General features: G+C 45.0%; 1 protein-coding gene across 2 annotated transcripts in view; it reads left to right on the top strand.

Moving 5' to 3' along the window:
* Positions 1 to 15,868, top strand: part of APBA3 (amyloid beta precursor protein binding family A member 3) — a 67,587-nt gene that overhangs the window by 19,498 nt on the left and 32,221 nt on the right. For both annotated transcript variants that reach the window (XM_056573632.1, XM_056573642.1), the window contains exons 5-6: positions 6,534 to 6,695; positions 7,517 to 7,681. In XM_056573632.1, coding sequence (XP_056429607.1) covers positions 6,534 to 6,695; positions 7,517 to 7,681 — 327 coding nt within the window. The remainder of the gene's footprint in view (positions 1 to 6,533; positions 6,696 to 7,516; positions 7,682 to 15,868) is intronic.

The following is a 15,868-nucleotide window of genomic DNA, read 5'->3' as shown; positions in this document are numbered from 1 at the left end:
GGTATCAATAGCAACCTGAATCAATATGTACAGTTAGTTCTCATATATGCATCAATCATTCGTATCCAATTGTCCTCAATGGAGGATCTCCTATACTGCAATCCCTTAAAAAGGAGCAGTTAGTAACACTGCTCACTAAATTAGGGACTCAACTGCTGTGGAACTCCAGGTACCTATAAAAGAAAGCAAGAGAGACAAATGGCCATCAGCATTGGTTCCTGCAAATAAAGCCTGTGCCCCATCATCTAGTTGTTCTCACTCACGTATACAGTGGTGGATTCAGGTACCTGCAAAAAAGTATACAAACAATGCCCAAATCACTGTTGTGTCCTGTGGATAAAAGGGACTAAGCTGATAAAGGATCTATTACTCACGGTCCCGGCGTTCGGCAAGTGATTCAGACGGAGCGCATACCTGCAGTGGCAGGGAGCCGTCACAACTTATGAACAACTTAGTTATGCATGTTTCTTGTAATGCGGTCACACTAACGGTGACGGATAGGTAGCCAGTGGGGGGTGTAGCTGACCCTCTGAGGTAGAGTCACCATCCCTAGTGTAGGGCCATTAGGGCACTAGGAGGAACGTGAGCGGGACCGCCCTTTTTAAGGCTGACCATCCTGCCTAGGATTAGGGCAATGAGAGCTGATAGGGGCGGTCTAGGTTCACTAGGCCCATATACTGTTCCCTCACCCAGAATAATTTAGGCATGGCCCCAACCCACCCTAGTGACCGCATTGCAAATTAGTGGAAACTAATGATAACTGACATCTCGTGCCTTTCGAGCCTCGTCCCCCTCCTTATTTTATTAAAAAATTTTATTCCCTAAATGTGGGTTTACCCTTTGAGCCTGACCCAGGACCTGACACTAAATCTGACTAATCTAGTGCCCCTCTAAGAATATATGAGGCATCTAGTCGGACCCTGGCTCATTGGCTCCTTTGGTTACCCTGTGCATTATTGAGGTTAAATATGCTTTCAAATTTTTTTCTAACATACATGTCCCTCAAACAGGGCTATACAGCCTTACCTTATAATTCAGATTCATGATGTATAGTCAGGTTTGTGAATTGGTTGAATAAAAACTGTTTCATTTTAGCCGCCTCTATGATATATCTAAACCATAGGTTATTTAAACCAGCTTATGGTCTATTATGCTTCCCTGGTTTGATTGCTACATATGTTCCAAATCTCTCTTTTGCCTATATGCGACCTTGTAATATAGTGGATACTAACAGACATACCTTATATAGTTCCCACTGGCTGACTTGTGTATGTACTAGTGACTTAATAGTTCCCACTGGCCGATTAATCTACACACTAGTGACGTAATTGTAACCATAGCAACTAACATCAGACTCACTGACCGCTCGCTGATACAACTGACAGCGTCAGGATACCTAGCCGCGCCCCTTCTATTGACGGCACTCCTGAGGCTGTTAGACAGCGACCCGATATAACGTCAGACGCGGCACACACATGCACAGAGCTCGCAGTAGCCGGTTGTGACGGCTCCCTGCCACTGCCGGTATGCGCTCCGTCTAAATCACTTGCCAAACGCCGGGACCGTGAGTAAAGATCCTTTATCAGCTTAGTCCCTTTTTCTCCACAGGACACAACAGTGATTTGGGCATTGTTTGTATACTTTTTTGCAGGTACCTGAATCCACCACTGTATACGTGAGTGAGAACAACTAGATGATGGGGCACAGGCTTTATTTGCAGGAACCAATGCTGATGGCCATTTGTCTCTCTTGCTTTCTTTTATAGGTACCTGGAGTTCCACAGCAGTTGAGTCCCTAATTTAGTGAGCAGTGTTACTAACTGCTCCTTTTTAAAGGATTGCAGTATAGGAGATCCTCCATTGAGGACAATTGGATAAGAATGATTGATGCATATATGCGAACTTACTGTACATATTGATTCAGGTTGCTATTGATACCTGACAGCTTGTTTTTGTCTTTATTCCTCTGAGGACGGCGCATGACTGTGCTAGAAACGCATTGGAAATTGTACATTATTGGACTAATTCTATCTGTGATTTTGTATCATTATGGTATTAAACCTTGCATCCCCTTATAATTTTTGATAACATTGTGGACACCGGACCCTGGTGTTTATATGTTATGAGTATACTGCAATTGATACCATTGATTTAATTCTATTTCAAAAACACTAACACCGGGTGTTTTTGCAAGAAAATGTTAATAGATTTATTAAAAGTTATATTTTAGGCCCTCCCCGCCTTGACTTCACATATATTGATTAGGCTTAATTTGTTACTGTGCAGAAGACCTAATTTTATTTATGTAGGCTGGGTAATAAATTGAAATAATGACACTTTCAAGCATCATTGGGGGAGATTTATCAAAACCTGTTCAGAGGAAAATTTAAGCAATTGCCCCTAATAACCAAACAGTTTGCTTTTATTTGTTTTTCAGATACCTTAAAAATCAAAGAAGCAATCTGACTGGTTGCGTTGAGCAACTGGTTAACTTTTCGTTTGCACTGGTTTTGATCCTCCAATTTGAGTGGATTTACTCAAAATCCTAAAATTGACATAAGCCTCATAGCCATGGCAGGAAATCTGAGGCTGCTGCTCTCTGCATGTATTACCTAGGAGCACAGTCAGCCTGGCAGGAGGTAAGGGACAAGACTGTATACTGGCAGCAGAGCCTAACCACAGACAAGAGGCAGAGTGTGTCAGATTGGATCAGATGTGCACAGCAATTTTACTTAAAGATTGTTAAGTTTAACTGATTAGGGCAGTGTCTAGATTTATCAGTGTGTAATGTCAGTGTGTATTGAGAAATCTCATTCACATCATCGCACTGCATATAAACTTTGCATCGCGCTGCATTACACACGGGGGTACAGTTCTACTTTACTAGATGCTTTGTTTAAAATGATTTTGCCTACTTTGTCATTACAAGACATCTACATGTTCTGGAAAAACCATGTTATGGTTTAAACTAGATCTGTCATCAGTCTATGCACCCAGCTCACCTATTAGAGGGTGTTCACAACACATTTGGCTTAAACATATTCATAGAGAAAAGCTCCTAATGTGTATGTTAGGCTACATTCACACTACCGTTATGACACAGTAGTTTGACGACCATCAGGGGCGCCGGGGAGAATAGCGGGAGAAAAATTACTGCTTGCGCCGTCTTTTTCTCCCGCTATTCCCATCAAAAAACAATGGCGCCCGACAGCCCCATAACTTTTAATGTCCATTCTCGACCGGGAGAAAAGGCAGTGTGAAAGCGGCCTTAAACAAAGGGTCTGATGGATGTCTCAATGTGGCATCCATCACCTGTATACTAATAGATCTGTATAATGGATGAATTGTAGCTTATATGTGACCTATTGTATCTCTTAATTACATGCCATCATAGTCTATGGATGACGTGCCTGACATGCCACTGGGTAAAAGTGATATTTCTAGGCACAGTGGTGCAGTCTCTTATCTTCTTCCACGTTGTTCGCAGTGGCCCATTCATTGGAGCTGCTGTTCGTTCAGTGCAGACAGCTCTGTGTTTTCTCTCTGGTTTACTGCTTCCCTTCATAGGTGCATAGGCTCCCCGTTCAGGATGCTGTATGTGGCGCTTTCTTTTTCCCCTGCCTGTAACAGCTGGAGCGAACCACATGACCAGAGACAAACCACACAGAAGCCTGTACTGAGGGGAAGAATGGCAGCTCCAACAGTGCAGAGGACTGCACCACTGTGAAAAATGTGGATGCAGCGAGCAGGCACCACTGACTTGGTAAATGGCTGCTTCACTGAGCCCAGGGATATTATCACCATTATAAGATGGCACAGTGAGGGCATGTCAGGAATGTCCTGCAGCAAAGGATGGAGCACTTTAGTGAGGAAAGTGGAGGGAGGGTGGCAGCTCCTATGTTTTTACAGTATGGTCTCAGTTACGACAGCCAGCGCTGCTCCCCGTACATTGTAAAGTACACTGACACAACCCTTTTTATAAGGGCCCCATCCCTCTGACTGATTGTCTCAATAGTTAGAAGGACCATTAATCCATATGTGGGCCATCAACAGGCTGTCAAATGGTATGTGATTAGTTTTCCCCTATAGAAGCCAAAAACTTAGGCTGCTTTCACACTATGAGCATTCATCCGTTATTAAACGTCCGTTTTCTGTGTGAAATCGGATAGATAGTAACGGATGAAATAACGGGTGCTAACAGATGAATAAATATTCATCCGTTAAGACCCATTCTAACATCCCTCATGTACGGCCGTAACACCTCTGCCTACAGACTCCCACAGCCGGGACTACTACTACTCCCATCATGGAACAGACTTCTTGCCATGGTGGGAGTAGTAATTCCCTGGCTGCAGGAGTCTGTAGACAGCTGGGGAGGCTACATTAGTGTTTGTACTACTACCCCCATCATGGAACAGAGTCTGTTCCATGATGGGGTTGTAGTACAGAGGCTGAGGGATTGATCACACCTCTGAGACCCGATGCGATCAGAAGTTAATAAGCAGGGGAGTGGGCTGCATGGTCCGCAACCCTACGATGTATGGTGTGTTTTAACTTTCATTTTTTAATCCCCCGTGGGGAACCCTGAATGGCCGGTACAGAGGAGCCATTCTGGGCTCTCAGCGGGAGATTTAAAAATGAACAATGTGAGTAGCAATATCTATATTAAAAGCCATATCTATATTAAAAGCGCTGTGGGGACAAGATATATAGCACTGCAGGGGGGAGGCAGACATATAGCCTATATATGCCCCCTGCAGCGCATTTATATATATATATATACCCCCCGCTGGCGCATTAATAAATGTATACCCCCTGCTGGCACATTAATAAATGTATAGCAGCAGGCCCCCCCTTTAGGCAGCAACAGGGTCCCCCCCCCCCTATTAGACAGCAGCAAGGCCCCCCTTTAGACAGCAGCCCCCCCTTTAGATAGCAGCAGCCCCCCCCCGCTTAGACAGCAGCAGGCCCCCCCGCTTAGACATTAGTAGCAGCCCCCTCCTTGCGGGCAGCTCACCTCCTCTGTCGGGTGCTGGTGCTGCCGCTCTGCTTCCCCGTTCTCCTGTACTCCGGTCCGCAGTGTGTCGTCATATGGAGGAACATGTGACATATACGTCACTCTGCTTCCTGCGTAGCGTTACGCTGGGCGCAGGGGAAGAGGCCGAGTGACGTGTGTGTCACATGCTCCTCCATGGAACACTATGATGCGGACGGGAGGATAAAAGAACGGGGCAGCAGATTGGCACCAGGTATCGAGCATGGTATCGGAGACATAAAAAGAGTCCCCGATACCATGCAAGTGGCTAGTATCGGCCCCGATACCAGTATCGGTATCGGGACATCCCTAGTGTGTGTGTGTGTGTGCATGTATGTATGTCTATAATATATATATATATATATATATATATATATATATATATATATATATATATATGCGCTGCAGGGGGCATATTATAAATGCGCTGGGGTGCTAGATATATAGGCTATATGCCTGCCCCCTCCCCCCGCAGCGCTATATATCTTGCCCCCTAAAAGCGCTTTTAATATCGAACACACCATACATTGCAGGGTTGCCGAGCTTGCCTCCCGCTCCCCTGCTTAATAACTTCTGATCACATCGGGTCCGATGTTTGACGGACGTTTTTTTGATGAAATTTTATAGTGTGAAAGCAGCCTTACAAACTTGGGCAGGTCCTCTTCAAGCAATGTTTATTAAAAGATTTTCACAAATTTTAAACAGACAACTCAATAAAGAACTATAAAACAAGGTCACAGGATCAACCTAAACACAAAGTTTTGCAGTCACAGGTGAGGGCACCAATGAAAACTAGAACAAGGCACAGCAGATGTCTTTCTGAGAGTGCTTCCTAAAGGGCCTGTCCAGTGGAATGTTTTATTTTTCTATTGTCCTCAGCTTGCCTAATAAAATTTATAAATAAAACTAAACAAAAACCCTTTTTCTAACACTCTTTCCTCCGCTGCATTGTAGCATCAGGTTCAGGATGTCCTGGCTCCAGCCATTCTGTGCTGACAGTCTGCCTAACCGGAGCCAGCCAGAGCTGTAGATGGGATGTCACAACACTGCTCAGCCATTCACCGGCCTCAGCAGTGTCCTTCCTTTGCCAGTGACTGGTAAGTGGCACTGCCAGTTCCCTTGGCTGTATATGCTATTCTCTGCAGCTCGGGGGAAAACTGGGTCACTGACTGTGGACTGGGCACCCTGATACTGGAGGAAGGGGAGTTAAAGTTTTTATAAATTTTTTTAGTGATGCTGGGGACAATAGCAAAATAAAAAATTGAATAGACAACCCCTTTAATACTTCTCATCGGAGATTGAAAGGTTATTTGGCTCCTTTTTCAACCTAGTAGCCAAATACACCCAGGTAAAATCAGTGTATATTAAAAATTTATATTGTGTCTTTTTTTTTTCTTGAGAAAGTCAAGATTAAAATCATCAATAAAGTAAAAATAATCAAGATTTTATTTTGGGGCCATCTTGCTACACTTGTGTGTTTCATATATCCCCTGCTTTAGGAGGCCCTTATGGATCACGCACTGCAGACAATTTCCTATACAGCAGACATTGGCAATATAGTGGTAATTATGGCACGGAGGAAATCGCCACGTAGTCAGGATCAATCATCTTCACAGAAGAGGCCACATAAAATGCTATGCCACGTCTTCCAGTCAGTTGATGTGAGTCCCTGTTACTGTCTGTAATTCAAGCATGGAATCTTTACTGAAGCTTATGAAAATTAAGTAAAACTGTCTTATACTTAAGAATGCACTGTATCAAAATGGCTAATGTTGCATTCTTAGGCTGGGTTCAGTATTTAACCTGAAACAAGGAGTGGGTCCCAAAAAGGTGCCAATCTTTCCATTATACTTTTTCTCTTATTTGGTTCCACTCCAGGTTTTGACTAAAAATGCTAAACAAAATAATATGTGAACCCAGCCTTAGACTGTCAAGTCTAAATTTAGACCAATTATTAGTTTGCTTAAACTGTGTAAGAATCTTGCACTATTATTCTAGTGCATTTATTGTGCAGTGTGTTGCATCTTGAGCCACACCTCTCTTGTCAGACACTGGAGCTAGTGTCTAAGGGTAGGGCCACACGTGCTCCATCTTGTTGTGTATTTACTGCTGCACATTATCCTACCCTGTTGAAGTCAATGGGTAGCAAAATCAGTTGCAAAAAATATGCAGCAAAATATGGCGTGTCTGACCTTACCCTAAAACAGATAACTAAAATTGGTACAAGTCATGTAAGACAAATTTTGTGGCACAAATTATGCCAGAATTCTGGAGCATTTGCATTAGTTATTCTGTCATAATGGTTTTAATACTGAAATCATAAAATTATATTCCCTTTATATTCATTTAGGGTTATTGGGAATGGGACCCCCAACAATCTTATATTGATAGACTAGCCTAAGGATAATAAGCCAAAAATGTTAAAAGCCAGATTACTCCTTAGAGTAGTATGATGTCTGTGACAATGTGTTGACTGTTTTAGGCAAAGCTCATTGCCCAGGCTATTGGTCAGGCTTTTGGCTTGGCATACCAGAACTTCCTTCATTCTGAAGGTGTGCAACCAGAACGGCAGGAGAATACACGTGTGACGGAACAACTGTACAACGCAGACCTTGCTCACTTCACCAAGAAGGAAAACAGCAGGGAGGTAAGTTTCCGCTTCATCTAGAATTTGTAATATAGGAAGTTACCAATATTTACCGTATTTATTGGCGTATAACACGCACCCCCATTTTAACAGGGAAAATAAAATGTAAAATAAAGGACTTGGACTAAATGCCACATCATCCCCCCAACTTAGTTTTCTTCTGCACCTCAGTTTGGTCCCGTCCCCTCCAGTGCCACATCATTCCTTCCCTTTTATCAGTTCCTGTGCCACATTTACCCCTCTCATCGCCACCCCCCCATGTCTCATCATTTCCCCCTGTCATAGACCACCACTAGCCATACAGACATTAAGCATTTAGTGCCTCCCCCCACCATCATTTCCCCGTCTCATCATCCCCCACCCTGTCTCATGTCCCCCAACATCATCCCCACACCCTGTCTCATCATGTCCCTCATCATCCCCCCACCCTGTCTCATCATGTCCCCATCATTCCCCCCCTCATCATCCCCACACCCTGTCTCATCATGTCCCCCATCATTCCCCCCCTCATAATTTCCCCCTGTCTCATCATGTCCCTATCATTCCCCCCTCATCATCCCCACACCCTGTCTCATCATGTCCCCCATCATTCCCCCCCTCATCATTTCCCTCTGTCTCATCATGTCCCTATCATTCCCCCCTCATCATCCCCACACCCTGTCTCACCATGTCCCCCATCATTCCCCTCTCATCATTTCCCTCTGTCTCATCATGTCCCTATCATTCCCCCCTCATCATCCCCACACCCTGTCTCATCATGTCCCCCATCATTCCCCCCCTCATCATTTCCCTCTGTCTCATCATGTCCCTATCATTCCCCCCTCATCATCCCCACACCCTGTCTCATCATGTCCCTGTCATTCCTCCCTCATCATCCCCACACCCTGTCTCATCATGTCCCCCATCATTCCCCCCCTCATCATTTCCCTCTGTCTCATCATGTCCCTATCATTCCCCCCTCATCATCCCCACACCCTGTCTCATCATGTCCCTGTCATTCCCCCCTCATCATCCCCACACCCTGTCTCATCATGTCCCCCATCATTCCCCCCCTCATCATTTCCCTCTGTCTCATCATGTCCCCCATCATTCCCCCCCTCATCATTTCCCTCTGTCTCATCATGTCCCCCATCATTCCCCCCTCATCATCCCCCCACCTTGTCTCATCATGTCACCCATCATTCCCCTCTCATCATGTCCCCCATCATTCCCCCCTCATCATCCCCCCACCCTGTCTCATCATCCCCCCCAACCTGTCTCATCATCCCCCCCATCATATTCCTCCTATGTGGTCTTCAACCTGCAGACCACCAGATGTTGCAGAACTACAACTCCCAGCATACCCGGACAGCCAACGGCTGGGAGTTGTAGTTTTGCAACATCTGGAGGTCCGCAGGTTGAAGACCACTGTTATTCTTCCCCTCCCTCATCATTCCCCCTTTTCCCTGCTTTTGATCGTTTTTTTTTTCCTTACCTGGCTGCGCTTCGGCTGTCTTGTGGGCTGCGGTCAGTGAAGCAGATGAGTGACGTTCTCTCCCGACTCCTCAGGGATGTCACTTTTCGGCGGCAACTACAGGAAATGAAAAGTGACGTCACTGATGCCGCGCAGTGAAGCCGGCAGAGCACGTCACTAATCTGCTTCACTGACCGCAGCCTGCAAGACCCGCCATCTGACCTGCCGAAGCGCAGCCAGGTAAGGAAAATAAACATAACTATGAAAAGCAGGGAAATTGGGGAATGATGAGGGAGGGGGAGGTAAGAAAAATGAAAAGTAAAACTGTCACTTGTTTTCTCCCGCACTATCCACAGGTACTGGTGGATAGTACGGGAGACGCTGATTAAAAGGTAGGGCAGATCCGGACAAGGTAGGGCTCATTTTAATCAGTGTCTCCCGCACTATCCACCAGTACCTGTGGATAGTGCGGGAGAAAACAAGTGACAGTTTTCCAGAGCGGGAAGGAGACACCGCTGGTCACTGATTTAAAGTGGCCGTGGCCGTGCTGCTACTACATAACTGCTGCTGCGGCCGTTTAAATCAGTAACCAGAAGATTTATCGGCGTATGACACGCAGGCAGGCTTTTTGCCTTAAATTTAAGTTTTAAAAGTGTGTGTTATATGCCAATAAATACGGTAATTTTTATGATTTGGTATGGAAAAAAAAAGTCCCAACAAATAAAACAAAAGGAAAATACTGATGTTTTGACAACTGCTCAATGGAGGATGATTTTACAGACCATTCACACCACACAAGTGAAAGGTGTGTTTTTTTTTTCCTCTCCTTGCAACCCTTGTGACGTTAAAGGGGTATTCCAGGCCAAAACTTTTTTTTAAACATCAACTGGCTCCGGAAAGTTAAACAGATTTGTAAATTACGTCTATTAAAAAAATCTTAATCCTTCCAATAGTTATTAGCTTCTGAAGTTGAGTTGTTGTTTTCTGTCTAGCTGCTCTCTGATGACTCACTTCCCGGGAGCTGTGCAGTTCCTGTGCGGATATTCTCCCATCATGCACAGCTCCCGGGATGTGACATCATCATTGAGCAGTTAGACAAAAAACTTAAGAAGCTAATAACTATTGGAAGGATTAAGATTTTTTAATAGAAGTAATTTACAAATCTGTTTAACTTTCCGGAGCCAGTTAATATATAAAAAAAAGTTTTTGCCTGGAATACCCCTTTAAGGACTTTTCCTTTGCTTTTGGAGTATGTTACACATGAGGATTACAATGCAGATTTACCCCCTTTTTGCAGCAGGAAAATCTGCTGTTTGTAAACTTGTACATATTGGCAGCATTTTTGCTGCAGCAGTAACTTAGTATTTTGGAATACTTTTGGAATACTTTGCCTGAGAGATTCTCCTTTTCTGTCGGAATAGAAGATGAGTAAAATATGTCCAGTAGGTCCTGAGATATTTCCCCTAGAAGATCCTCTGCTGAATTCAGTAAATCACGTGCCAGGGGGTGGGACTTCACAGAGGCGGGCCTTCATGACTCCACTTCACTAGGATGTGGAGTCACAGACAATGAATATGTAAATTGAGCTGACAAAGCCCACAATTAATTGAATTCAGCAGAGGATCTTTGTTGGACTGCTATTCACCCACATTATAACCCAGTGTATAAGGTTTAGTATCAGGCTGACAGTTTTACTTTAATAGTTACTTGGATGTCTTATGATCAACTATCCACTGTGTAGGTAAAAATTATACAGTGATATATCAGTGAGGGTCTGACTGCTGAAACCCCCATAATTGCTGGTACAGTGTACATTGGTGTGGTAAATAATGGCACTGTCAAATATACAGATTTTTTAGAACGGTTTGCGTTTTAACATATCCACATCCTCCAGCTTTCATTGTGGACTGATGGCTCTACTATACAAAAGTGTGGCTTACAAATGGGTAAATGTTTACACAAGTTCTGGGGCTGTTACAAAATCTAAGGCATCTAGAAAAAAATATTAACCTTTCTAATATACTTCATGAGAAAATGTTTATTTCCTTCTTATAGATATCATGGCTTTGTCCAAGTTGAAGCACAGACATGGACAAAGTCTAGTAAGTGAGGGTGTGCTAGCACTCCTCTGCTCTCTCCTGTCTGATAGCACTCCTCTGTGCTCTCTCCTGTCTAATAGCACTCCTCTGTGCTCTCTCCTGTCTAATAGCACTCCTCTGTGCTCTCTCCTGTCTGATAGCACTCCTCTGTGCTCTCTCCTGTCTGATAGCACTCCTCTGTGCTCTCTCCTGTCTGATAGCACTCCTCTGTGCTCTCTCCTGTCTGATAGGACTCCTCTGTGCTCTCTCCTGTCTGATAGCACTCCTCTGTGCTCTCTCCTGTCTGATAGCACTCCTCTGTGCTCTCTCCTGTCTGATGGCACTCCTCTGTGCTCTCTCCTGTCTGATGGCACTCCTCTGTGCTCTCTCCTGTCTGATAGCACTCCTCTGTGCTCTCTCCTGTCTGATAGCACTCCTCTGTGCTCTCTCCTGTCTGATAGCACTCCTCTGTGCTCTCTCCTGTCTGATAGCACTCCTCTGTGCTCTCTCCTGTCTGATAGCACTCCTCTGTGCTCTCTCCTTTCTGATAGCACTCCTCTGTGCTCTCTCCTTTCTGATAGCACTCACCTGTGCTCTCTCCTTTCTGATAGCACTCCTCTATGCTCTCTCCTGTCTGATAGCACTCCTCTGTGCTCTTTCTTGTCTGATGGGACTCCTCTGTTCTCTCTCCTGTCTGATAGGACGCCACTGTGTGCTGTCCTGTCTGATAGGACTCCACTGTGCTCTCTCGTCTGATAGGACTCCTCTGTGCTCTCTCCTGTCTGATAGGACTCCTCTGTGCTCTCTCCTGTCTGATAGCACTCGTCTGTGCTCTCTCCTGTCTGATAGCACTCGTCTGTGCTCTCTCCTGTCTGATAGCACTCGTCTGTGCTCTCTCCTGTCTGATAGCACTCGTCTGTGCTCTCTCCTGTCTGATAACACTCGTCTGTGCTCTCTCCTGTCTGATAACACTCGTCTGTGCTCTCTCCTGTCTGATAACACTCGTCTGTGCTCTCTCCTGTCTGATAGGACTCCTCTGTGCTCTCTCCTGTCTGATAGGACTACTCTGTGCTCTCTCCTGTCTGATAGGACTCCTCTGTGCTCTCTCCTGTCTGATAGGACTCCTCTGTGCTCTCTCCTGTCTGATAGCACTCGTCTGTGCTCTCTCCTGTCTGATAGCACTCGTCTGTGCTCTCTCCTGTCTGATAGCACTCGTCTGTGCTCTCTCCTGTCTGATAGCACTCGTCTGTGCTCTCTCCTGTCTGATAGCACTCGTCTGTGCTCTCTCCTGTCTGATAGCACTCGTCTGTGCTCTCTCCTGTCTGATAGCACTCGTCTGTGCTCTCTCCTGTCTGATAGCACTCGTCTGTGCTCTCTCCTGTCTGATAGCACTCGTCTGTGCTCTCTCCTGTCTGATAGCACTCGTCTGTGCTCTCTCCTGTCTGATAGCACTCGTCTGTGCTCTCTCCTGTCCTATAAGAGGAGTGCTATCCTACCCTAACTTACTGGACTTTGTCCATGCCTGTGCTTCAGCGTGGACAATGCCATGACTTCTATGAAAAGGAAATAACATTTTCTTGAAGTATATTAGAAAGGTTAAAGGAGATCTGTAGTGCTCTGAACTTTGAAGTTAAGTTTGGGGGGGTCCGAGCGCTGGGGCCCCCCGCGAACTCCTGTACGGGCCGCGGCAATGTACAGGAAAGGGGGCATTTCGTCCCCGCATGATGCGGCAGCCGGTACGCCGCTCCATGTATCTCTATGGGATTCATGGAGGGGGGTGCCGGCTGCCGCGTCATGCCCCGTACAGGAGATCGCGGGGGGCCCCTGTGCTCGGACCCCCCGTGATCTAAAACTTATAAACTTATAAAGTTCTGAGCACTACAGATCTCCTTTAATGTTTTCCCAAGATGTGTAACATATAAAAAGTTTTTGTATCTAACAGTGCCCATTTAACCCCTTAATGGGGTACTCCGGTGCTAAGACATCTTATCCCCTATCCAAAGCATAGGGGATAAGATGCCTGATCACGGGGGTCCCGCTGCTGGGGACCCCCGTGATCTTGCACGCAGCACCCCGTTATAATCAGTCCCCGGAGCATGTTCGCTCCGGGTCTGATTACTGGCGATCATGGGGGCCGGAGCATTGTGACGTCACGCTCTGCCCCCGTGTGATGTCACGCTCCGCCCCCTCAATGCAAGCCTATGGGAGGGGGCGTGGCGATACTCCAGCCCCATGATCGTGATTCATCAGACCTGGAGCGATGTTCGCTCCGGAGGCTGGTGATAGGGGGGGTGCTCCATGAAAGATCGCGGGGGTCCCCAGCGGTGGGACCCCTGCGATCAGGCATCTTATCCCCTATCCTTTGGATAGGGGATAAGATGTCTTAGGGCCAGAGTACCCCTTTTAACCCCGCATTTTAGATACCGCAATCAACTTTGACCGCGGCGTCTAAAGAGTTAATGCCAGGCAGCTGCCCGATCAGCTGTGCCCGGCATTAGCCGTGGGTCCTGGCTGCGCATAGCAACCAGGACCCACCAGGTTAAAGCCGTTCTTCGCCTGTGAGAATGGTTTTAACCCCGTTAATGGGACCAAAGCGTACAGGAACGCCCTCTTAAGTCCCAGGACGCTCCATTATAATTAGTGTAACCAGAGGTCAGGCTTATGCTGAGGCACAGTTGAGAGAAGTAAGGAGTCTCTGTGAGGTGATTCTGAAGGAAGCCTGAGGACTAGTCCAGCAACCACGCATCTTCTACTAGCTAACCCCTGCGCCTGGGTGAAAGTCAAAGCCTGTCAGTAAGCACTACAGTCTGCGGGATTTAATTCAAATCAAGTTAGTCAAGTCCAAGTAGTTATAGTCTAGCGTGGGTTGCATACAAGTCACAGCACAATCAACTATAAGTCCCAGCAAGCCGATAAGCTTCCCAAAGTTCGCCCTGCATCTCCTTTATGCTAATCTAAGCTCTTACTAATTGTACCATCTTTCCAACCTCAGTAAAGCAAGCCAGTTATCCGTAACCTTGCGTCAGAGTAATTATATGGCTCCATGCCTGGTACAGGAGAAGCTGGTCTACCTCGGGTAGAGTATAGGTCAACCACACCCTGGCGTCAAGAAAAGGTTAATTACACACCCTCACCACACCACATATGTGTGCCTATATCTATATGTATCCTCCGGTCTGTGTTTCATTGTTTTATATGTATTTTATATCATTGATCAAACAAAGATGTATCTTGGTATTAACTAATGATTTGTTTGTGTGTACTTTACTTCTTTGTAAAGAGTTTTTTTTTTTTTTTTTGTGTGTGTGATTATTGGATGATGTACACTATTTCTGCCAAGTGTTTTTGGTAGTATTTGTATTTGATAATAATAAAAACATATGTAACATTGAGCCAATTTGGTCTTGTTTTGGTACATACGTTTGAGGTATACCACAAACGTATGTGTGTGGTACAAATGAGAACATACCCTAACACTACAGGCAATAATAATACTGATTATCCTTAACCATTATATCATGATAAGTTTGATAAAAGGTAAAAACATATGCAATGATAGTACATGGAAATAAATTCTTAAAACCAGTTTCTTGTGACGAAAAACTATTCATATTGGTATTGCGGAGTTCATATGAACCCATTTAGTAAAGATAAAATGTTATTTTTTACTGCATGGTAAAAAGCATTGAACTATGGTGGAATTGTATAAAATTTTGCTTACCGGAAAATTTCAGTTCCTGTAGTCCCTAGACAGCACAGTATGGGTTAATCTTGTTTCCCCGAACTTGTCAGAAGAGATAATCAGCATATAATTAAACATTAGCATAATTAATAAGTACCTCCTACACAGTTTAAATACCTCAAGAAAACCATATACCACAGAGTAGTTTTATAGCATGCTTTTATTAGGGTGGGAACTCTGTGCTGCCTACGGACTCCAGGAATTGAAATTTTTCAGGTAGGCAAAATTTAAGACATTCCTTGACGTCCTATGGCAGCACAGTATGGGACTTAAGTAGCAGAAAAAAAAAAAGGGAGGGCATTACTTCTTAAACGCTTCTTCTAACACTGTTTTGCCTAGGGCCCAACTACTGGAAAGGTCCAGATGGTAGTGTTGAATGAATGTAGTCGGTGTTGCCCATGTAGCTGCTCTGCATATTTCTTGTAATGACACATAGGATACCTCTGCCCATGATGTTGCGGTTGCTCACGTGGAAGGTGCTTTAAGATCCTTCGGAGGATCTAATCCCTCTATCTGGAAACAGAAGCTGATGGTATTCTTTATTCAGTTAGTAATGGTAGATTTTGCCACTTTAGAACAACTGGATTTTGCACCAAATTGTACAAATAGATGCTCAGAGCATCTAAACGATTCCGTCCTAGAAATGTATTCATAGACTGCACTTCTTATATCCACTTTGGACACTTATTCTTTTTCTGAGAGAGCTGGTGGTATGATTTCTTGTTGTAAATTGTTAGCAGAATGAATCTTGGGGATAAATCCTGATAAAGTACGAAGAACTAAAGCAATTCCCAAATCTCGGAGATAAGGCTCCCGGCATGACAGTGCCTGGATCTCACTCACGCGTCAGGCGGATGCAATGGTGACCAAGAAACCTGTTTTCCACGTGAGAAATTTCAAGTCAATAGCCTCTA

The sequence above is a fragment of the Hyla sarda genome, chromosome 1 (genome assembly GCF_029499605.1).
Source record: "Hyla sarda isolate aHylSar1 chromosome 1, aHylSar1.hap1, whole genome shotgun sequence".
NCBI lineage: Eukaryota > Metazoa > Chordata > Amphibia > Anura > Hylidae > Hyla > Hyla sarda.
Note: the sequence above shows the minus strand (reverse complement) of the source record. Positions and strands in the feature narration are given on the sequence as shown.